We start from the raw sequence: 25,749 nt of genomic DNA, 5'->3' as shown, positions 1-25,749 counted from the left end.
TGGTTGAACTCTTTAATTCACAAACAATTATTCCTAGGTGTTTAAATTTAACTGAAAAGTGATCCCTATTAAATATAAGAGTGGGAATAAGAGAGGGAGGAGATGTACAGTTCAGCACATGCTCATTCAGACTTGCCCTTAAGGGTAGAGTTAGAAACATGCCAGGGGATTCCAATTCAATCCCATCGAGGTGGCATTGGTACATTAGTCAAAGTGATCAGTTTCAGTTCATAACTGATCATAAAGATAGGATTAAGTGTCAAAGGGATCACATAAACAAGACCAGCATCTGCTAATAATAAAGGAGAGAACGTTCCAACATGGGAAGTGGGGTACACAGTAGACTCAAAGAATCACTAATGCCCTAAATAGCATTCTGGCCTCAGAATCAGCCCTTAAGGCACTCAGATCTGGCTAAAGAGCCCATGAGAGTATTTCAAGCATGGAGAGCCAAGACACTGTGGCAAAAAAAGAAAAAGAAAAAAAAAACCTGATTGAAAGATTTCTGTGAGTGAGATCCCAGGGGAAAAAACGGGCCATCAAAGAAAGAAGTACCTTTCTCTGAAGGGAGGAGAGAACTTCCACTTTGACTATGGCTTTGTCTAAATAAGATCAGAGTTGGCGAACTCAAGAGGCTTCCATGGCCTTGGCAGCTCATGACAAGATCCTTGGGTGATTACTGACATCATAAATAAGAGTGTCAATTGTTAAATCAACAACAGGAGTCACTGTGCACTTACTCCCCATGTAGGATCTCTGTCTTTAATGTGTTGTACTATGTCAATTAATGGTATAACTAGTAGTCAAACAGTACTTTATGTTTCTGTGTGGGTGCAAACTGTGGAAATCTATACTTAGCATATACTAAGTTGATCTTCTGTATATAAAGATAATTGAAAATGAATCTTGATGAAGAATGGGATGGGAGAGGGAGAGGGAGATGGGATAGTTGTGGGTGGGAGTGAGGTTATGGGGGGAAAAAGCCACTATAATCCAAAAGTTGTACTTTGGAAATTATTATTTATTAAAAGTAGTTCTGTATATATAATGTTTCTCTGAAACTTTATGAGTTAAACATGTAGGCATATCTTCTTTCAACAAAGCTGAAAGATTGGAAAACTGCATCAGAATTCTATGAAATTTCTGCAGAATTATGAAGGAACTGTTTTGTGAAATTCCCATACTCTTTCATATCAAGTTATGCTTTTCAGCCATTATATTAGCCTATCAAAACATAAGAAACAAAATTCCCAAAACATGAAGCACAAAGAGAGACCATGTTGGTTGATAATTTCATTAGTCTCACTGTTTTGAAAGCTTTATGCCCCACTATTGTAGGCTTAAGTTGTTTTCCTATCAATGATGGCAAAGATCTGTATGGAGTATTTCAGGGCGATGTGTGATTCTGACCTCTGAGAGCCAGGCTGACTTTCACAATCTGTAGGCTGGCTTTGGGACTAGCAGACTTTGATCATCTCAGCTTGAGGGGGTGACTTTACTCGGAGTGCTTATTGAATACTATGCATACACTGCCTTTTTTACCTACCCACTGTCTATCCAAGAGAACGGAGTGGCACAGGGGTTTTTCCTGACTTATGGAACTGGTGCCTAAGGTTTGTTTTATTTCTTTTTAAAGCCGGCTCCCTTCAAAACGACTTGTCAGGGGGCCGTCCTCATCACTTAATTGTGAAAAGAGCACCACACCAAGATCAAAACAGTTTAGAAGATGGAGAGGAAATATTAGGATAAGAAAAAAAAGAAGAGAAAAGAAAGAGAGAAAGTGAAAAACAGAAACAGGAGTCTAGAGTAGGTATAGTGTGACTCCCAGACATTTCCTTCTGCTGGTTTATGTCTACAGAGCCTTCACAGTCATGTATTTGTATACCTAAGATTCATGAGTAGTGTGAGCTCCTAGGCATGTTATGCTACAGATCCCCAAAGTGAGGCCAGTAACTGTCCAGAGGCTCAGCTATGATGGCTATCTCTGGACTTTGAATACACATTTCCCACTGGGTTCTGTTTGGTCACTGCCTGGCTCTGCAGCTGTGCTGATTGCTCAGTAGGGAATGCCATGTCTGTTCTCCAAAGGAATTTAACAAATTAACTATGAACAAAGTCACTTGGACATGACACAGATTCATACATGCTGTGTCATTCCAAAGAGAAGCTTGTTAACTTGCTGTTTTCTCAGATATAAAAAGAAAATTCCCAGGACCCACCAAGTGTATGGAAGCACAACTGTTTAGAAAAGAAGGCAAAAGAGGTGACAGAAAAGTGCTGTGCTGCAAGCTAAGATGAAAATCCTTGGATATACCCACGTGAACAGGGTCACCAAAGTAGCTTATTGGTCATAAAAAGGAAAAAAAAAATTGTGTTAAGTAGATCCTCAAAGATTTGCAAAGCATTTATATGCATCTAAAGATATATACAATAATTTAAAACTAGTTAGTGAAAGAGGAACTAATTGACAGTCTCTACTCTTCCAAAGTTTGTGCTTAGCATTTTATGTATATGATCTCCTTTTAATTCCTATAATAATATAATAAGGTACTTGTTCAATTGGGACAAAGTGAGGGAGACTGAGGTGCAAAAAGAAGTTGAAGAAGTTAAATGGGCTTAAAAGGTCACATGTTGTATATGAGTGTCTTTACAAAAAACATCCAGAATAGGTAAATCAATAAAGATCAAAAGATGAGTGGCTTCCAGGGGCAGGAGGTAAAGAGGAAAGTGGAGTACCTACTTGATTGGTAAAAGTTTCCTTTGGGGGCCGTGAAAATGCTTTGAAAATAGATAAAGGTACTCATTACACAACCTTGGGAATGTACCAATGAACTGTGCAATGCCAGTGTACAATGCTCAGTGTCAATGAACTGCACACCTTGAGATGGTCAATTATATGTTATGGAAATCTGTCCCAATTCAAAAAAAGCTGTTAATCAATTTTGTTTAGAGACACACAGCTAGTAAGTGGCAGAGTCTAGACTGGAACTTGGGTTTGGCTAAGTCAAATTCACAACAAAAGATCCAACCACCTCTAAATTCTTGGTTCACTGTATTTCCAAACACACAGTGGTCTCTCTGACTCTCGTCTTTGGCACATGCTACTTCTCTCATATCCTTTCTTCCCAGTTCACCAGCCCCAGACTCTGCCTGATTAACCTCTTTCTCTTCAGGCTTCCTCCTTTGTCACTACGACCGCACCAGACAGTTGCATACATTATTTATCATTTTGTATTTTATCTTAATTTATTTGTCAGATAAAAGAACATTTATTTTGATAGTTAAATATAGTAAATTGTAATTGAGATATTTTAAGATGAGTTAATGTCTTGATAACTTAAAGTGAAATGTCTTAATTACTTAAAATTGAGAATGAAGTGATTGCAAAAAAAATTGCTTATAATGAATATCTCTGGCGGTAGAAGACAATTTTTAAAATAATGTTAGGCTTATCATTATTTTCCAAAATTTTTGCACCAAATGCAAATATACATTAGGTTCTTAAAATATTTCTAAAAAAACTTATTATGAGCTTTAATAAATTCACAGTGTATATAAAGGCATTTTTTATTTTTGTCAATGCCCATCTTTTTTGTCCTTTTTTCTCAAACACTATCACTGAATAACAAAAGAAAATGTTTTTGCTTTACTCTATTTCTCTTTAAGTTAATGTCATGTCCTTCAACAATGTTCGTGCTGCTTATCAACTTAAAGTAAGAATATTTAATTCATTAATCCATATTCATATAATAATCGTACTTCTAGTTGCATGAAAGGTTTAATGTGTTGTGAACTGCATCAAAATCCAAACAATACTTACATATTGCTTGTGTGGAGAAATATATCCTAGAATCTCAACAATTCATGTGAAATCCTTGAGCTGAGAACTGCTACGCTGCTCATCTTCAAGGAGCCACTGGAGTGAACTCACTGTATCTATGCCAAATATTGGACAATCAGTGGCAAGATGGATTCTTCCATGGGGAAACCAGGGTCAGAGGAGTTACATGATGAACTGAAAGCCTCACAGCCAATCATTACCAAGGTTAGCTCCCACTTCTACAGGAGCACTTATCTTTCCATCAAAACTTTTAAACATGGCCAGCATAGAGATATGATACTTAGTAGTGTGTCCTCCACATATGCATATAGGAGAAGCCCAATATCCTGAAACTGCTGAAGGCCTGAGTCCTTCTAAACGTCATATTTAATTTGAGCCCAGGCAACCTCAATGATGTTACACAACCTTGATCTTGTACAGGCCTGGAACGGTTCTCTGGGATGCATCCATGGCAACAAGGTATGGATAAACTGGCTACAGTCCACAATGGCTTTGGGTTGCTCATAAGAAACTGCATAGCCACACTTCCAACACTGCATAAATCCTTGAATTCAGCACAAATAAAATTTTGATCTATGACATTAAATCCTTAAATGAAAAAGCCGTATGTTTTTGTTTGACTTAATTTGAAGCATACTAAAATTGTACTCTATTTCTACAAGGAGTGGATAGCAAGAATGTTCAGGGGGCTCAGCCTATTTTTTAAGCTGTCATTAGAAATGATTAATATTTAAGAAAAATCAATAAAAATTGAATTTGAAAAAAATCAATATTTAAGCAAAAGCATTACAAATCACATGACCAACATTGACACCCTTCATATATTAAAATGGTTTGTTTTCCTGTGGCATGTCAGTAAAGCTACAGCTGTATGAAGCAAAACTTTAAAGTGGTGATGTATTAGTGTGAGACACAGGGATAAATCATTTTGAAAATCAACTCCAGTTCTTTAGAAAAAGAAAAACATTGAAGTAAATGCCAGCAAATATTAAATCTGTCAAATATATATTAAATATAAGTACATATGGATTTGTATGTGTATATATATACATATGTATAAATAAATATATATGTGTATGCATGTATGTATATTTTTTCTAGCAAACTTGCTTCCATCTTTTCTTGCTTGCATAGTAGCTGCATCTAAAAAAGCAGATGTAGTCATTAAAATGGTAACTATAGTTTCATTTCATTTTAGTTGTGATAGGTTAAAAGGAATAATAACAACAAAATCATGCTGCCATAGCAATCACAAAAGAGTCTCCAAAAATATATATGCTCTTTGTAATGAGTTCTAAGTTCCTCCCAGCTCACTGTGGGATTGTCTAACCTGCTGACCTAAACCAGATCATATAGGATCTTTACCATCTCTTCTTGTCCTTTCAAGCATTTGTATCCTCCCAACTGGCACCACACTAGTTCCTACCTGGGTTTTCAAGAGCAGCCTGTTCTCATCAAAGAGAGATCTGACCTGTCTGTCTTGGCTACATGTAACCCAAGAAAACACAATGGAAGAGAACATTTCCCTAAGTCTTCTATTTCTAATTCTTTTACTGCAAGCCCCACTTAAAGATCTTATGCTTTTACCCAGACACCTCTTCACTGTCATGTCATGTCACACTTCTCCATGCTCACTTTGCTAGCCAAATTGGCCTTTATAGACGAAGAGTAACTTTCTTAAAGACTGATCCATCTGCTTCCTGTGTGACGTATGGTGCTGACCTGAGGCCTGTTAAGAGTATTTGAATCTCCAGGGCAATGGCATTTGGAGATAGCACTCTAGGAAAGTCATCAGGTCATATGTAGTAACTGCATGGGTTGGATTAATGCCTTGGTGGGATTAATGCCTTAGTGCTCTTAGAAAAACAAATAGGATGGTCCCCGCAGACACACTGTTAACCAGCAATAGGGCCTTCATGAAGGATTCAAACATGCTGGCACCCTGATTTTGATTTCTAGCCTACAATTTGAAACCTCAATCAACACTAACACTAATATAGATTTGATTGTTTTATGCACAGGTATTTATGCTCATTCAATAATCTCTATTAAAAAGAGGGTAGGCCTTAACCAAGAGTATTCAAATACACACATAACCTAGAGAAAATTAAAATGATGTTTTCAATACAATACAGATTTTATCATAATTAAACAGTTACATAGAATAAAAAGGGATGGGGGGAAGAACCAACTTTTTTTTAAGATTTATTTTATTCATTTGAAATATAGAATTACAAAGAGAGAGAGAGAGAGAGAAAGGAGAAAGGGAGAGAAAGAGACAGAGAGAGAGAGAGAGAGAGAGAGAGAGAGAGAGAATCAATCTTCTATCCACTGGTTCACTCCCCAAATGGCTGCAACAATTTGGGCTGGTCCAGGCTGAAGCCAGAAACCAGGAGTTTTATCTGGGTTTCCCAAGGGCGTGCAGGATCCCAAGCACTTGTGCCATCTTCTGTTGCTTTCCCAGGTGCATCAGCAGGGAGCTGGATTGGAAGTGGAGCACTTGGGACTCAAATCAGAGCCCATTATGGGTTTCTGGCATCACAGTCAGAGGTTTAACCCGTAATGCTACAATGCCAGACCTAGGAGCAGATTTTTAGTCCAGCAGTTAAGATACCAGATACCATATTTGTTAAGATATCATATTTGCTCAAATCTCATATTGGAGTACTTGTGTTTCACACCTATCTCTGGCTCCTATCTGTAGCTTCCTGCTACTACAGACCTTGGGAGACAGTGGTGAAGGCTTAGGTAATTAGGTTCTTGCCACCTACATGGGAGACCTGGATCTTTGGACCAGCTATGGTTATTGAAGGCACTTAGAGAGGAAACCAGTGGATGCAAAGCTTTCTCTCTCCCTCTCTCCCTCTCTCTCTCTTTCTGTCCATTCTGTCCTTTAAATAAATAAGTACATAAATAATTTTAAAAGTTAAAAAGGAATTGGGTTAAATTATAGGCTAGAAGTCCAACATCAGGGTGCCAGCTTGGTTGGGTCCTTCATGAAGGTCTTATTCTGGTTTATAGGGAGGGGTGGAGGTGGGGCAGGGAGAGAACATTCTTTCTGCTCTTTATAAGAGTACTAAGTCATTAATCCCACTCATGTGGGTTCTACCTATATGACCTGATAAATGCCCAATGCATCATATGCAAATACTATCACACTGGAGATTAGGCTTCAACATAGAAATTTGGGAAAGAACACAAACATTCAACCAATAGCAATGGGAAACGGTGCTCCTTTTAATCAGTTTGAATTCTTAACAGTCTGAATTTGAGTTTTATAAAGACTCTATCTATCAGATAGGCTAATTATAGAAATTTGAAGCAGCAGAAATTCTGGACTAGAAATAAAATTGTGGAAATGATTAACATTAAAGTTGAAGCTCAAAATAAAAAAAAATGATATCCAATCCTCTACTTCACTTTGACAATGAAAATATAGTTTTGTTATCAAAAGCATAGCTAGCAGTAGTCATCATTTTAGCCAATTATACAGAAACTCCTTGGGCACTGGAAAGTATCAAAGACCTTCTGCCATTCTCTCCCCTTCTGATAAGAATATTTTAGTATTTTTCGGGGGGCAGAGCCAAGATGGCGGATAGTGAGGGCTCCCACCAATAGTCCGGGAAAAGATAGTTTAGTAACAGTGGACTTACTGTAGCCTCAGGAAAAGACTCAAGAAAAAAACTGCAGAGGAAGCGCTTCCGGATCTAGTGGATGTGACACAGAGGACGTACGGGGAGCCCACCACGTGGAAGCCTCAGAAATCCGAGACATTGACGGGGAAAGGCAGAGGCCTGAGACCCCACTGGGGAAAGTTCACTAGGCTGACTGGAGGAGAGAAAAAAAAAAAAACGAATTAATAGGGAGAACCAGCACGGACACTAGCCTCTCTCTCCACTCACCTTACAAACCCAAGTAAGACAAAGAGCAGGTACCATTTTACATATGTAAAGTGGCAACATCGAGTAGCTAAGCTGAAAAACTTGACTCTGGTAGGGAGAAATAACAGGAGGTTAGAATCTAGTGAAAGTAGGTGGAGATAACGATCTGAGACTGTGAAAATCTGAGGGGGGTTAGCGAACTCACCGAGTACACAAACTCTGTAACCTTGGAACTGTGGAGAAATTTGAGAATGCATTGAGGGCTGCATAAACTCTTTGTGTGGTCCCAGGGGTAGATCAAACAAATACCCACAGAGGCTAGATTTCAACTACCCTCAATTCCACTTAGCTGTGTGGAATTACGTCCCAACTGAGTCAAAAAAAGAAAGAAAGAAAGAAAGAGAAAGAGAAAGAAAGAGCAAAGGAGAGAACAATATGGGTGAGTCACCTTTGGCACACCCTTAAACCTGAAGAAGCAAACAGAGCTCTCTGGCCACACCCATCACAGCCTCTAAGGATCCATCAAAGGAGACAGCCCACTTATCTAGAGGCATAGTACAACGAGAAAAGAAATACCACAGCAAAAAAACCATAAATTATCTACAATATACCAAATAACAAAAGCAGAAACCGAGGTAACAAGAGCAAGGAAGACACTATGATGCCCCCAAATGAACAAGACACCCCAATTCAAGATTATGAAGATGATGAGATAGAGGAAGTGCAAGAAGCGGATCTCAAAAAGTTGATAAGAACATTAAGAAGTTCTCAAAAACAAATTCTTGAACTACAGAAATCCTTAATGGACAAGATAGAAAATCTCTCTTGTGAAAATGAAATATTAAGGAGGAATCAAAATGAAATGAAACAACTAGTAGAACATGAAACTGTGATAGTGATGAGAAATCATAATGAAATGAAGAACTCAATAGATCAAATGACAAACACATTAGAGAGCCTTAAAAACAGAATGGGTGAAGCAGAAGACAGAATATCGGACGTAGAAGACAGAGAACAGGAAAGGAAACAGTAAAACCAAAGAAAAGAAGAGGAAATCAGAAATCTAAAAAATTTTGTCGGGAGTCTACAGGATACTATTAAAAAACCCAACATTCGGGTTCTAGGAGTTCCTGAAGGCATGGAGAGGGAGAAAGGATTAGAAGGCCTTTTCAGTGAGATACTAGCAGAAAACTTCCCAGGTTTAGAGAAGGACAGAGACATCCTAGTACAGGAAGCTCATAGTAAACATGTAAACATGACCAAAACAGATCCTCACCACGACATGTTGTAATCAAACTCACCACTGTGACACATAAAGAAAAGATCTTAAAATGTGCAAGAGAGAAACATCAGATCACTCTCAGAGGATCTCCAATTAGACTCACAGCAGACTTCTCAGCAGAAACCCTACAAGCTAGGAGGGAGTGGTGAGATATAGCCCAGGTACTAAGAGAGAAAAACTGCCAGCCCAGAATATTGTATCCTGCAAAGCTCTCATTTTTGAATGAAGGTGAAAGAATTTGTCGCCACTCGTCCAGCCTGCAAAAGATGCTTAAAGAAGTGTTACACACAGAAATACAGAAACACGGTCATCAATATGAAAGAAGGTAAAGGAACGAAGCCTCACAGCAAAAGATCACAGGGAATTCAAAGCATATATTAGAAAATATCTTTGGCAACTGACAGGGCAAAGTTACTCCTTTTCAATAGTCACATTGAACGTTAATGGCCTGAACTGTCCAGTTAAAGACACAGGTTGGCTGATTGGGTTAAGGAACAAAACCCATCTAATGGCTGCTTACAAGAAACACATCTTTCCAACAAAGATGCATACAGACTGAAAGTGAAAGGCTGGAAAAATATATACCATGCCAACAGAAATGAAAGAGAGCGGGCGTAGCCATCTTAATATTGGACAACATAAAATTTACCACAAAAACTGTTAGGAGAGACAAAGAGGGGCACTATATAATGATTAAGGGATCCATTCAACAGGAAGACATAACGATTATCAATGTATATGCACTTAATTACAGGGCACCGGTTTATTTAAAAGATTTATTAAGGGACTTAAAGGGAGACTTAGACCCCAATACAATAGTACTGGGGGACTTCAACACTCCACTCTCAGAGATAGACAGATCAACAGGACAGAAGATCAACAAGGAGACAGTAGATGTAAGCGACACTATAGCCCAAATGGATCTAACAGATATCTACAGAACATTTCATCCAACACAGAAAGCATTTACATTCTTCTCAGCAGTTCATGGAACCTTTTCTAGGATTGACCACATACTAGGCCATACAGCAAGTCTCAGCAAATTCAGAAGAATTAGATACATACCATGCAGCTTATAAGACCACAAAGGAATGAAATTGGAAATTAGCAAATTGGGAATCCCTAGAGCATATGCAAATACATGGAGATTGAATAACATGATCCTGAATGAACAATGGATCATAGAAGAAATTAAAAGAGAAATTAAAAATTTTCTGGAAGTAAATGAGGATAACAGCACAACATACCAAAACCTACAGGATACAACAAAAGCAGTGTTAAGAGGAAAGTTTATATCAATAGGTGCCTACATCAAGAAATTGGAAAGACACCAAATAGATGAGCTTTCAAGTCATCTCAAGGATCTAGAAAATCTGCAGCAAACCAAACCCAAACCCAGTAGGAGAAGAGAAATAATTTAAATCAGAGAATAAACCAACAGGATAGAATCCAAAAAAACATTACAAAAAACCAGCCAAACGAGTAGCTGGTTTTTTGAAAAAATAAATAAAATTGACACCCCATTGGCCCAACTAACTAAAAAAAGAAGAGAAAAAACCCAAATCAATAGGATCAGAGATGAAAATGGAAACGTAACAACAGATACCATAGAAATAAAAAGAATCAGGCCGGCGCCGTGGCTCAACAGGCTAATCCTCTGCCTTGCGGCGTCGGCACACCGGGTTCTAGTCCTGGTCGGGGCACCGATCCTGTCCCGGTTGCCCCTCTTCCAGGCCAGCTCTCTGCTGTGGCCAGGGAGTGCAGTGGAGGATGGCCCAAGTGTTTGGGCTCTGCACCCCATGGGAGACCAGGATAAGCACCTGGCTCCTGCCATCGGATCAGCACGGTGCGCCGGCCACAGCGCGCTACCGCGGCGGCCATTAGAGGGTGAACCAACGGCAAAGGAAGACCTTTCTCTCTGTCTCTCTCTCTCTCTCACTGTCCACCCTGCCTGTCAAAAATAAAAAAAAAATTAAAAAAAAAAGAAAAAGAAATAAAAAGAATCATCAGAAATTACTACAAGGACTTGTGTGCCAGCAAACAGAGAAATCTATCAGATATGGACAGATTCTTGGACACATACAACCTACCTAAATTGAGCCAGGAAGACATAGAAAACCTAAACAGACCCATAACTGACACAGAAATTGAAATAGTAATAAAGGCCCTCCCAACAAAGAAAAGCCTAGGACCAGATGGATTCACTGCTGAGTTGTACCAGACATTTAGAGAAGAACTAACTCCAATTCTCCTCAAGCTATTCAGAACAATTGAAAAAGAGGGAATCCTCCCAAATTCTTTCTACAAAGCCAGCATCACCTTAATTCCTAAGCCGGAAAAAGATGCAGCATTGAAAGAGAATTACAGAACAATATCCCTGATGAACATAGATGCAAAAATACTCAATAAAATTCTGGCCAATAGAATGCAACGACACATCAGAAAGATCATCCACCCAGACCAAGTGGGATTTATCCCTGGTATGCAGGGATGGTTCAATGTTCGCAAAACAATTAATGTGATACACCACATTAACAGACTGCAGAAGAAAAACTATATGATTCTCTCAATAGACGCAGAGAAAGCATTTGATAAAATACAAACCCTTTCATGATGAAAACTCTAAGCAAACTGGGTATGGAAGGAACATTCCTCAATACAATCAAAGCGATATATGAAAAACCCACAGCCAACATCCTACTGAATGGGGAAAAGTTGGAAGCATTTCCGCTGAGATCTGGTACCAGACAGGGATGCCCACTCTCACCACTGCTCTTCAATATAGTTCTGAAAGTGTTAGCCAGAGCTATTAGGCAAGAAAAAGAAATTAAAGGGATACAAATCGGGAAGGAAGAACTCAAACTATCCCTCTTTGCAGATGATATGATTCTTTATTTAGGGGACCCAAAGAACTCTACTAAGAGACTACTGGAACTCATCGAAGAGTTTGGCAAAGTAGCAGGATATAAAATCAATCCACAAAAATCAACAGCCTTTGTATACACAGGCAATGCCACGGCTGAGGAAGAACTGCTAAGATCAATCCCATTCCCAATAGCTACAAAAACAATCAAATACCTTGGAATAAACTTAACCAAGGACATTAAAGATCTATACGATGAAAACTACAAAACCTTAAAGAAAGAAATAGAAGAGGATATCAAATAATGGAAAAATCTTCCATGCTCATTGATTGGAAGAATCAATATCATCAAAATGTCTATTCTCCAAAAAAAGCAATTTATACATTCAATGCAATACCAATCAAGATACCAAAGACATTCTATTCAGATTTGGAAAAATAATGCTGAAATTCATATGGAGACACAGAAGACCTCGAATAGCCAAAGCAATCTTGTACAACAAAAACAAAGTCAGAGGCATCACAATACCAGATTTCAGGACATACTACAGGGCAGTTGTTACCAAAGCAGCATGGTACTGGTACAAACAGATGGATAGACCAATGGAACAGAATAGAAACACCAGAAATCAATCCAAACATATTTGATCAAGGATCCAAAACCAATACCTGGTTAAGGACAGTCTATTCAATAAATGGTGCTGGGAAATCCGGATTTCCACGTGCAGAATCATGAAGCAAGATCCCTACCTTTCACCTTTCACAAAAATTCACTCAACATGGATTAAAGACTTAAATCTATGACCCGAAACCATCAAATTATTAGAGAGCATTGGAGAAACCCTGCAAGATATAGGTACTGGCAAAGACTTCTTGGAAAAGACCCCAGAAGCACAGGCAGTCAAAGCCAAAATTAACATTTGGGATTGCATCAAATTGAGAAGTTTCTGTACTTCAAAAGAAACAGTCAGGAAAGTGAAGAGGCAACCAACAGGATAGGAAAAAATATTTGCAAACTATGCTACAGATAAAGGGTCTATAACCAGAATCTACAAAGAAATCAAGAAACTCCACAACATCAAAACAAACAACCCACTTAAGAGATGGGCCAAGGACCTCAATAGACATTTTTCGAAAGAGGAAATCCAAATGGCCAACAGACACATGGAAAAATGTTCAAGATCACTAGCAATCAGGGAAATGCAAATCAAAACCACAATGAGGTTTCACCTCACCCTGGTTAGAATGGCTCACATTCAGAAATCTACCAACAATAGATGCTGGAGAGGATGTGGGGAAAAACGGACACTAACCCACTGTTGGGGGGAATGCAAACTGGTTAAGCCACTATGGAAGTCAGTCTGGAGATTCCTCAGAAACCTGAATATAACCCTACCATACAACCCAGCCATCCCACTCCTTGGAATTTACTCAAAGGAAATTAAATTGGAAACAAAAAAGCCATCTGCACATTAATGTTTATTGCAGCTCAATTCACAATAGCTAAGACCTGGAACCAACCCAAATGCCCATCAACAGTAGACTGGATAAAGAAATTATGGGACATGTACTCTATAGAATACTATACAGCAGTCAAAAACAATGAAATCCAGTCATTTGCAACAAAATGGAGGAATCTGGAAAATATGCTGAGTGAATAAGGTAGTCCCAAAGAGACAAATATCATTTGTTTTCCCTGATCGACGACAACTAACTGAGCACCAAAGGGGAAACCTGTTGAGTGTAATGGACACTATGATAAACAGTGACTTGATCAGCTCTTGTCCTGACTGTTCATGTACAATGTAAATCTTTATCCATTTTAGTATTTTTTTGTTCTAGTACTAGTGGTTGAACTCTGTAATTAACACACAATTATTCTTAGGTGTTTAAATTTTAACTGAAAAGTGATCCCTGTTAAATATGAGTGGGAAAAAGAGAGGGAGGAGATGTACAATTTGGGACATGCTCAATCGGACTTGCCCCAAATGGTGAAGTTAGAAACGTGCCAGGGGATTCCAATACAATCCCATCAAGGTGGCATGTACCAATGCAATCTCACTAGTCCAAGTGATCATCTTCAGTTCACAATTGATCACACTGATAGGTCTAAGAGTCAAAGGGATCCCACAAACAAGACTAGTGTCTGCTAATACTAACTGATAGAACCAAAAACGGAGAGAACGATCCAACGTGGGAAGTGGGAGACACAGCAGACTCATAGAATGGCAGATGTCCTAAATAGCACTCTGGCCTCAGAATCAGCCCTTAAGGCATTCGGGTCTGGCTCAAGAGCCCATGAGAGTATTAGGTATGGAAAGCCAAGATACCATGGAAAAAAAAAAGAAGACCTAACTGAAAGATCTCTGCGAGTGAGATCCCAGTGGAAAGAACGGGCCATCAAAGAAGGAGGTACCTTTCTCTGAAGGGAGGAGAGAACTTCCACTTTGACTATGACTCTGTCAGAATAAGATCGAAGTCGGCGAACCCTAAAGGCTTCCATAGCCTTGGCAACTCATGACTAGAGCCTAGGGAGATTACAAGAGTGTCAAATTGTTAAATCAACAACAGGAGTCACTGTGTACTTACCTCTCATGTGGGATCTGTCCTTAATGTGTTGTCCAATGTGAAGTAATGCTATAACTAGTACTGAAACAGTATTTTTACACTTTGTGTTTCTGTGTGGGTGCAAACTGATGAAATCTTTACTTAGCATATACTGAATTGATCTTATTATATAAAGATAATTGAAAATGAAAAAAAATTGGTGTTAAATTGGAAATTGCATAGAAAATTAGTCAATTCCCTTGACTTGCATCCTGTGTCAATTCTTAAAAAAATATCATGTAGGATCTCTGTTCTTAATGTGCTGTACATTGTGATTTAATGCTATAACTAGTACTCCAACAGTATTTTTCACTTGGTGTTGCTATGTGGAGGCAAACTGTTGAAATCTTTACTTAATATTTACTAAACAAATCTTCTGTATATAAAGAGAATTGAAAATGAATCTTGATGTGAATGGAAGGGGAAAGGTAGCAGGAAAGGGGAGGGTTGCAGGTGGGAGGGAAGTTATGGGGGGGGGGAAGCCACTGTAATCCATAAGCTGTACTTTGGAAATTTATATTCATTAAATAAAAGTTTAAAATAAATAAAATAAAATCTATTTTATATATTTTAATAAAAGCTTTTGAAAGTTATGCCTAAACACAATTGAATTATTCTTAAGATTTAATCATTTAATTTGAAAGGCAGAGTGATAGACAGAGAGAGGAACACATGGAGAGAAAGATCATCCATCCGCTGGTTCACTCCCAAATGGCCACAAGGCTAGGGCTGGTCCAGGATGAAACCAAGAGCCAGGAACTCCATCCAGATCTCCCACAAGGCTGGAAGAGGAACAACAGTTGGGCCATCTTCCTCTGCTTTCCAACTTCAAGTAGCAGGGAATTGGGTTAGAACTAGATCTACCAGGACTCAACCTGATGCTCATATGGGATGCCAGTAATGCATGTGGCCAATTAACCTGTTGTATCACAATGCCAGAGCCTCAGTAAAGTTTTTAAAAATTCATTTTATTTATTTTAGAGACAGTGAGAGAGAGTGAGAGATAGTGCTCCCATCTACTGGTTCACTCCTCAAATACCCACGGTGACTAGACATGGGATGAGGCCAAAGCTGGGAGCTGGGAACTCAATTCAGGTCTCCCACATGGGTGGCAGGCACCCGACTGCCAGAGCCATCATCATTGCCTCACAGAATATACACAAGCAGCAAGCTGGAGGCAGAAGCTGGAGCCAGGAGTCAGATCCATGCACTTGATATGAGACTTGGACTTTATAACTGGTATGTTAAGTGCTAGGCTACACATATGTCCCCAGTTATTTCCATTTTATTTCTTAACTCTTTGTCTTGTTCTTTCCTAGTATTTCTCATGGTTAATAACTATGTATTCATGTAATTATTTGGTGATGTTCTTTATTTCTCATAGTAAGAAAACTCCATGTGGGTAAAGACTATACACTGAGGAACAGTTAACATACAGAAAATGTACAGCTTCGTAGGTGAGTATTTCGAGACACATTGAAAAAGTAACCTGCAAAAGACAATTCCAATCAGGACATAAAACATTTCTATTAACCTCAAAAATTTCCCCACACATCATAGTAGTCAACACCTCAACCTCCACAGTCAATTCCCATTTTGATTTCTAGCTCCATAGAGTAGCTTTGCCTTTCTTGAACTTCATAAATGGCATGCTACAGTTTGTACTCCTTTGTGGTCTGACTTTTCCCCTTCAACATACATCTGTGAAATTCATTCATGTCAAGGATTCCAGTAGTTTGTTCTTTGTGTTGCTGAGTCCATTATACGGATCCATTCACTATTTGTGTATTCTAGCTTCTGTTAACATATACTTGTTTCCACTTTTTAGCTATTATGATGAAAGTATTACTATGAACACTAAGCAAGTCTTTTAGTGGACATAGTTTTTTTTTAAAATGTATCATAAATAATTTGTAATAGTCTCATCGGATTTTAGTGTAAGTATACACTTGTAAGTATCAGTTACAGAGTTTCCCAAGTGTTTGTACTATCTGACACTTTACCAGCAATGTCTGAGATGTTCCTTTTACCAACGTGAGAGAGCTTGAAAATGTCCATGTAAAAATTGAATGAAAATACACACACACACACACACACTTATTTCTCAAATTAACTTCTATCAAGTTCAAGACACTTCTCTAAGTGATGACAACAGTCATTTAGTTCACCCCAAAGAACTGAGGGTCCTGGGAATTAAACTATGTTAATGCTTTTTTGAAAAATGTTATTAACTGAAGAGAAATTGGTGCCCTTTAAGAGAATTTTTTAAATGTATTTTATGTATTTTATTTACTTGAAATATTTTATTTACACACACAGAGAGAGAGAGAGAGAGAGAGAGAGAGAGATCTTCTATCAGCTGGTTTACTCCCCAGAAGAAACTTCTTCCAGGTCTTCCACATGGGTGGCAGGGTCCCAAGCACTTAGGTCATATTTTGCTGCTTTCCCAGGCACATTAGCAAGGATCTGGTTCAGAAGAGTGGTGCATGGCTTCTTACCATGTCATGGCTTCTTACCATGTCATGACGCTGGCCCCTAAAGACATTTTTTAAAATGTTTTTATTTATTTGAGGAGGCAGAGAAACAGACATAGGTGTAAAGATAGAAATACAGGCAGAGGGAGCTCCCATCCACTGGCTCACTTCTGAGATATCTCAACAATGTCTGGGGCTAGGCCAGGGCTGCAGCTGGAAGCAAGGAACTATGTCCAGGTCCCTGCATGGGTAGCAGAGAATTCCCAGGACCCACATTATCAGGCAGCTGGAATCAGGACATGAAGTCAGGTACTGAATCCATCTAATGAGGGATACAGGTGTCCTAGCCAGTGTCTCAACCTCTGGGCAGAATTTTTTTTTAAATTCATGCATAGTTTTTATAAATAATGAACATTTTTCATAAAGTTTTTAGTGACCTGTTGTATTTGTTGTTGCCAGATTTTTTAACTTTAATCATTTGGTGAAGTTACATTTCATCATTTTGTTTTAATTTGTCTTTTCCTGATGACTAGTGATCTTAAGCTTGATGTATTTATTGGCCATTTATGTATATTTATTTGTGAAGTATTCAGCCAAATATTTCCCATTTTTACTGTTACTTTTACATATTTTTTGATTATGGACATTCTATAAAAGTTCCAGAAAAGTATTTTGTGAGATATATACATATTGCAAATATTTTCTTCTAGATAGTAAAGTGCCTATTTATTATTTCTTAAATAATTATTCATCTATTTGAAAGGAAGAGCAACAGAAAGAAAGAGGAAGAGAGGGAGACATCTTCCATCTTCTAGTTCACTCTTCAAATGCCCACATAGTCAGAGATGGGTCAGGTTGAAGCTAGGAGCCTGGAACTCCATGTGGGTCTATCACATGGGTGACAGAGGCCCAAGCATTTAAGCCATCACCTGCTGCCTCCCAGGATGAATTAGCAGGAAGTGGGATCAGAGGCAGAATGGCCAGGAGTCAGACTGGCACTCTAACGTGGGATGCAGGTGTCACAAACAGTGGCTTAACCCAGTGTGCTTCAGTGCCTACCCCTGCCAACTTTTTTCCTAAAAGTATCTTCTGATAAGTAGATAATTTATCCTTCAATTAAGTATGATTTATCTTTTTAAAATTTTGATTTGTGTTTTTGTGTACAATCTTTGTGAACAATCTAATCCAATGTCATGAATATATATTTTCTGTGTTCTTTTTTAAAAATTTTTAAAAGGGATTTTATTTACTTATTTGAGAGGTAGGGTTACAGACAGAAAGGGAGATACAGAGAGAAAGGTCTTCCACCTGCTGGTTCACTCCCCAAATGACTGCAATGGCTGGAGCTGAGCTGATCCAAAGCCAAGAGCCAGGAACTTTTTCTGGGTCTCCTACATGGGTACAGGGGCCCAAGCACTTGGGACATCTTCCACTTCTTTCCCAGGCCATAGTAGAGAGCTGGATTAGAAGAGGAGCAGCTGGGACATGAACCCATTCCCATATGGCATGCATGCATCACAGACAAAGGCTTAGCCTGCCACATCACAGTGCCAGCCCCTGTGTTCTTTTAGATGATTTAGATGATTTTTTGATGAAATCAATGACCGTTCCAAATTAACTTTTTTTTTTTTTTTTTTGACAGGCAGAGTGGACAGTGAGAGAGAGAAAGGTCTTCCTTTGCCGTTGGTTTACCCCCCAATGGCCGCGGCAGACTGCGTGCTGTGGCAGGCGCACCATGCTGATCCGAAGCCAGGAGCCAGGTGCTTCTCCTGGTCTCCCATGCGGGTGCAGGGCCCAAACACTTGGGCCATCCTCCACTGCCTTCCTGGGCCACAGCAGAAAGCTGGACTGGAAGAGGAGCAACCGGGACATAATCTGGCGCCCCAACCGGGACTAGAACCTGAGGTGCCAGCACCGCAGGCAGAGGATTAGCCTAATGAGCCGTGACGCCGGCCCAAATTAACTTTGTATATGATGTGATGTCATGATTTTCCCCTTAAGTTATCATGTTTTCCGGTGCCATTCATTGAAAGTATTTTTCTATTAAATTTCCTTAATAATTTTGTTGAAAATTAATTGGCTGTACAAGTCTAGAGTTCTTTCTAGAATCTCTATTCTAGTCAATTACTGTAAGTTAATTATTTTTATACCATTATCATGCTGTCTTCATTACTTTACAGTAAGCAATAAAACTGTAGACTGTAAATTTTCCAAATATGTGCTTACTTTTCCAACATTATATTGGCTATTTACAAATCCTTGGTTTGTTGAATTCCACGTTTGACTTGACCACTAATTCAAAATGATCTGTTGGATTTTTTAATAGAATTGAGTTGAGCCATATCTCAAGTTGCAGAAAATTGACATCTAACTGGAATCTTTCAATCTATGATTATGACATTTCCATTTACTAAGGATTTTAAAAATTCTCTCAGAGAACTTTTATAATTCTTACCATGGTGATCTTGCACATATTCTATTAAATTTATTCCTTAGTATTTTGTATTTGAATGATATTATAAATGTTACTTTTAATTTTCAAAGTTTGAGATAATAATAAATATAATTAATAAAAATAGAATTGATTCTATCTATATATGAATCTTGTATCCTGTGACTTTCCTGAATTCATTTATTCACTTTAACATTGTCTTGGGAGGATCATTAGCATTTATGCACACACAATCCTGTCAAGTTTGATAAGAGTTTCTTTTTTTCTGATCATTATGCTTTTGTTTCTTATCTCATTATACTAAGAACTTCAATATAACTGTTGTAGTTTGAACATAATTTGGCTCCCAAGCTCATGTATGATTTTAAAATCCAGTGTCATGGGTTGATGGTGCTGGGAAGAAAGAAACTTGATCCATTCCAGGTGAGCTTTGGTGGGAGGTCCTCAGGTCATTAGAGCTGCCCTCAGAAGGTAACTCTCGTGAGAGGGTTGGTAATAAAAGCTGAGTGTAGACAGTCCCTGCTTCCTGGCTCACCAAGTGACCTTTTTTCCAATGTGGTTTGTCCAGTCTTGGTCTATAAACCTCATTCTTTCCTATATAGCTTGTGTAGGGCATTTAGTTAAAGTAATGAAAATCTGACTAATAAAACAATCTTGAACAGATTTAACAAAAACAAAATCATTGTTTTGTTATTGATGCAGAAGTAAAGGATTCAATAGCTTATCATTATGTAGTTGTTACCCGTAGAGATTTTAATATATATTTCTTTTTCAGACCAAGAAACTTCCTTTCTATTTTTGGAATTCTGAAAATGTTTATCACGGATGAGTGGTGACTTTCATCAAATACTTCTTCTCATCCACTGAAATGATCTTTTGATTTTTCTCCTCTAGTTAATGTGGCAAATTATACTGATTGATTTTAAAGTGCTAATTGCATTCCTGGAATTAATCTTTTTTGATCAAGATGTGTTCCCTTTGATATCTAAAAGGACTTTAAAAATGTTTGGAAGAATGAAATAAAAATATAAGATTATTTTACATAAAAAGTGAAATCCATACAGTTTTTATAATATGCATTTTGTGTGAATATTGTAAAGATCCTTAATAGTATTAAATTCTGATTTGCTAAAATTTGACAAATAATATATCTATGCTGATGTGGAAAACTCACCCACATTTTCTTTTCACATGTATTTATCTGGTTTCTTTCCTCATGGTTGTTCTGGCCTCATAAAGGAAGTTAGGAAGTGATTATTTCTCTTCTACTTTCTGAGTGAGTTTGCATAAAACCAACATTATTTTTCCTTATATTTTAGGCAGAATTCACCAGGGAAGTCATGTGCTATGTACTGAGTTGTGGCACTTCCACACTCCCAAATTCACATGTTGAAGCCCTAACCCCAATGTGACTATATCTGGATATAGATCCTTCAAAGGAATTAATTAAAACAAGGTGAGGTGAAAAAGATGGAACCTGAATCCAACATGAGTGTTGTTCTTGTAATGAGACAGAGGCACCAAGGATTACCCACATACAAAGAAAAAGCTGTGTGAAGATAGAGCAAGTTATGTGAAAGTCAATGAAAGAGGACTCAGAAAATAGCAATCCTGGCAATACCTTTATCTTGGACTTCCAACTTTCAGAACTGTGAACAATAATTTTTTAATGTTTAAGTCACCCAGTATGTGGCATTTTGTTATGACAGCCCTAGCAAACTAGTACATCATTCAAATGCATAAAACTGTGTGTTTGTGTATCAGTTTCTATGGATTCAGTCTCAGTAACTGATGTAAGGCTATTAAGATTTTCTATTTATGTTGCCAGTACTGTGCATAGTGGGTAAAGCTGCTGCATACAGGGCCAGCATCCCGTATGATTGCCAGTTTGAATCCCAGCTGCTCCACTTCCAATCCAGCTCTCTGCTATGGCCTGAGAAAGTAGTAGAAGATGGCCCAAGTCTTTGAATCCTTGAAACCATGTGGGAGACTCAGAAGAAGCTCCTGGATCCTGATTGGCCCAACTCCAGCCGATGGGTCCATTTGAAGAATGAACCAGCAGATGGAAGATCTCTCTCTCTCTCTCTCTCTCTTTCTCTGCCTCTCTGTAAGGCTGGCTTTCAAATAAAAATAAATGAATCTTTTTAAAAAGTTTTTGATTTATTCTTATGATTATTTTGGAGAATTTTGAATTTCAAGAAAATTAGCCATTTCACCTGTTATCAAAGTAATTGGAAAATAAATCATTCATAAAATCTCATTACTTTGGCTGGCGCCGCGGCTCACTAGGCTAATCCTCCGCCTTACGGCGCCAGCACACCAGGTTCTAGTCCCGGTCGGGGCACCGATCCTGTCCCGGTTGCCCCTCTTCCAGGCCAGCTCTCTGCTGTGCTCCGGGAGTACAGTGGAGGATGGCCCAAGTGCTTGGGCCCTGCACCCCATGGGAGACCAGGAGAAGCACCTGGCTCCTGCCATTGGATCAGCGCGGTGCGCCGGCCGAAACCCACCTACCGCGGTGGCCATTGGAGGGTGAACCAACGGAAAAGGAAGACCTTTCTCTCTGTCTCTCTCTCTCACTGTCCACTCTGCCTGTCAAAAAAAAAATCTCATTACTTCAAAATTTCTGTGTGAAATTAAGTAATGTCCCTTTGTTAAATTTTAATATTATTGTTTATTCTATTTTTGATTGATCACCACATATATTTTAAAACATTAATATTTTCAAAGAAATAAACTTTTCTATAATCTCAGTTGTTCATCTGATTTCTATTTCATTGATATAGACTTTAGTATATATTTCTTCAATATAATTTGAGTTTCATTTCTTTCAACCTATTCTATATTCTAGCTTCTTAAGGTAACTTATATCATTGATTTCAGACCTTCCCTCTACTACATAATAAGAATTTTAAGATTATTTTAACACTAAATAAAATTTATTTTTTAAGTATTGTGCTTTTATTTTCATTCAGTGTAAAATATTTTCAAATTCTCTCATTTTAAAATTTCTTAAGTGAGAATGGACTGTTTAACACAGAATTAATAAAATATATATTGCATTAACAACATGTAGAGATTAAAAGTCTTTAAATTCAATACGTATTCTTTATTACATTTTTCTTCTAGTTTTCTTTGTAATATCTTTTTAATATTCAAGCCATGAATAATATTTCCATTTCCAAATATTTTGATTATCTAATATTTCTGATTCATAATTTAATTGCACTGTGACAAGAAAATATGCTCTGCATAATTTTAATACTTTTAAATCTATTACAACATGTTTTACATCTAGTACATAGTCCGTGGCCTTGAAAGAATGTATATTCAGTTACTGTTAGGTGGGATGTTCTATAAATATCCATTAAGTCAACTAGTTGACAATAAAGTTCATGTTTCTGTATCTCTGTGGGGTTTGTTTGCTTACCCTACTTGTTTGTCTACTTGTTCACTTTTTTGTCTATTTGTCTATCATTGTATGAAAAAATAATATTTGCCTATTGTCCAGCTGCTCTTTTAAATATTGCTGGACCTATTTTGGAGCTCTACTAGCAGTCACATATATATTTAGAATGTTTCTTTTATTCATCATAAATTAAATTTATAACTCTGAAATATACTTCTGTTTCTTAGTTAGTGCATTTTATCTATTTCAAATATTAACATAGTTGTCCTATAATTAGTATGCTCCTGGTGTATCTTTTCCATCCTTTCGCTTTTAATATATTTGTGTTTATACTTAAAGGGCAACTCATAACTAGCATACATTTGGATATGACTTTCTTAGTCTCATATTCCTTCTTTTTTAAATGGCCCTTTTATAGTTTGAAATTATAAGTGAACAATATTATTCTAAATTTATTACATCATATGTGAAGTGGTATAACATTAATTAAGAATAGATTTTGAAATATTAAAACACATGTGATAATCCCTGGAAGAGACATAGAATACAAGACAGGGATGGTTTTTGTCAACAGCAGTTAAGATGCCACTTGGGACACCTGCATCCCCTATCAGTGTCTGGTCTGAGTCCCCGTACTCACTTCCAACCCAGTATCCTGCTGATGCACACCCCAGAAGGAAGCAAATGATATGTCTGAAGTAATTGGGTCCCTGCAACCCATGTACAAGACCCAGACTGAGTTCCAGGCTCTTGGCTTTAGCCTGACCTGGCTCTGGCTATTGTAGATATTTGGCAAGTGAACCAGGGGATGGGAGATTGTCTGTCTTCCCTTCTCTCTGTCTTTGTATCTTCAAAATAAAGTAAAAATAATGAATAAAAAACTTATAAAACATTGCCACTTGGGACACCCATAGCCCATATTCAGGTTTCTGGATTTGAGTTCCACCTCTGCTTCTGATCCAGCTTCCTGCTAATGTGTACCCTGGGTGGCACAGGTGGTAGCTCAAGTACCTGTGCCCCTGCCACCCATGTAGGAGACCTGGAACAAGTTCCAGGTTCTTGACTTCAGTCTGGCTTGGGGAAGGCTGTTTTAGATATTTGGGGAGTGAATCAGTAAATAGAAGATCTCTCTCTTGTGCTTGCTCTCTTCGATTCTTTGACGTTCAAATAAATAAATAAATAATCTTTTAAAATCTTACTAATTTTAAAAAACAATGCAAGTATAGATAGCAAAGACAGAATACTAAAACCACATTTTATTAATGCAAAGAATAACAACAAATAATGTCTTTAAAGGCTTTTAATTTCTACTGTATTATGAACTCCACAATGTATTTTACTATTTTTACTTTTAAACAGTCCATAGAGAATTTTTAAAAGAAGAAATGAGTTATTTTTCATATTTAATGTCATATTTTCCATTACTAGTATACTTTATTCTGCCCAGAGAGGCTAATTTCTTTCCATTTAAATGATTTTTTTGCCTAAAGACTTTATTTAGTATGTCTTTTATTTAATTCTGGACTGCCAATTTTTATTTGTTGCTCTCATTCTTGTTATTTTTTGATGGATATTTTCACTTGATGCAGAATTTTAGGTTGGCAGATTTTCTTTTCTGTTAGCACTTTAAAGATAATATTTTCTGGCCTTTGGTCTATATTGTTTCTGAAAAGTAAGCCATCATCACTATGATTGCTACCGCCACAGAGTGCCTCGGCCCACTTACCTGCTCCAGCACCTGTTGGGAGAAGGAGCCCTGTATCAACCAGGCCTTTGCCATCTACCAGCCAAAAAGCAATAGAGAATCAAGAGCACAGGCGAGCTGAAGTACACAAAGTTTCAAGACCAGAAAATGAGCAACTCAGAAATGATAACAAGAGACAAGTAGTTCCAGGTGCTCCTTCAGCTCCAAGGAGAGGGCGTGGAGGTCATCGAGGTGGCAGAGGAAGGTCTGGTATCTGGCGAGATGGTCCAATGAAATTTGAGAAAGACTTTGACTTTGAAAGTGCAAATGCGCAATTTAACAAGGAAGAGATCGACAGAGAGTTTTATAACAAACTTAAATTAAAAGAAGATAAACTTGAGAAACAGGAGAAACCTGTAAATGGTGAAGATAAAGGAGACTCAGGAGTTGATACACAAAACAGTGAAGGAAATACAGATGAAGAAGATCCTCTTGGACCTAATTGCTACTATGACAAAACTAAATCTTTCTTTGACAATATTTCTTGTGATGATAACAGAGAACGAAGACCAACCTGGGCTGAGGAAAGAAGATTAAATGCCGAAACGTTTGGAATCCTACTCCGTCCAAACCGTGGCCGAGGGGGATACAGAGGCAGAGGAGGTCTTGGTTTCCGTGGCGGCCGATGGTGTGGTAGCGGGAGAGGTGGTGCCTTTACCACCCCTCGAGGATTTCGGGGTGCATTCAGAGGAGGTCGTGGGGGCAGAGAGTTCGCAGATTTTGAGTATAGAAAAACTACAGCTTTGGGACCCTAAAAGGTCTGGATTGATCGAACTACTTTCTGAAAGAAAGACAACAAAGTTGCTGCATAGTCAACAAACCAGTCTTTTTTCTCTAATTGCTTTTAAGATTATCTCTTTATTTTTGGTCTTAATACTTTAAGATCTGCTTCAGTATAGTTTTCTCTATATTTATCCTGCTTTAGTTTTGTTAACTTAATGCATTATATGTTATGACTTTCATCATATTTGGAAAATTTTAGATATTTAGTTGGTTTGTTTTGGTCTGCTCCTTTATGCTTTTATTATTATTTCTTCAAGTAATTTTTGCCTCATTCTCTTTATTTCTTTTTTTCTTGAACTCCATAGCTTATAGTATCTCTGCAGGTTTGTTTTCCTATGTTTTTCCCCATTTTTTCCCTCCATTGTAGTTAAATACTTTTTGTTGATATGTCTTATTTTAATGATGATTGTCGCTTT

At 37.9% G+C, this 25,749-nt stretch overlaps 1 protein-coding gene across 1 annotated transcript; it reads left to right on the top strand.

Moving 5' to 3' along the window:
* The first annotated feature begins 3,967 nt into the window (after positions 1–3,967).
* Positions 3,968–25,305, top strand: LOC133765321 (protein LSM14 homolog A-like). Its single transcript, XM_062198915.1, has 2 exons — positions 3,968–4,045; positions 24,514–25,305. The coding sequence occupies exons 1-2, from the start codon at positions 3,968–3,970 to the stop codon at positions 25,303–25,305; spliced, it is 870 nt and encodes a 289-aa protein (XP_062054899.1).
* Positions 25,306–25,749: the final 444 nt, after the last annotated feature.

Source organism: Lepus europaeus, chromosome 8 (genome assembly GCF_033115175.1).
Source record: "Lepus europaeus isolate LE1 chromosome 8, mLepTim1.pri, whole genome shotgun sequence".
NCBI classification, from domain to species: Eukaryota; Metazoa; Chordata; class Mammalia; order Lagomorpha; family Leporidae; genus Lepus; species Lepus europaeus.
Note: the sequence above shows the minus strand (reverse complement) of the source record. Positions and strands in the feature narration are given on the sequence as shown.

Bases quoted from the DNA above. Each gene is read 5' to 3' on its own strand.
- LOC133765321 (XM_062198915.1), top strand. From the start codon at position 3,968: ATGGATTCTTCCATGGGGAAACCAGGGTCAGAGGAGTTACATGATGAA. The intron at 4,046-24,513 runs GTTAGCTCCCAC...CTACCGCCACAG, and splicing joins CACAGCCAATCATTACCAAG to AGTGCCTCGGCCCACTTACC.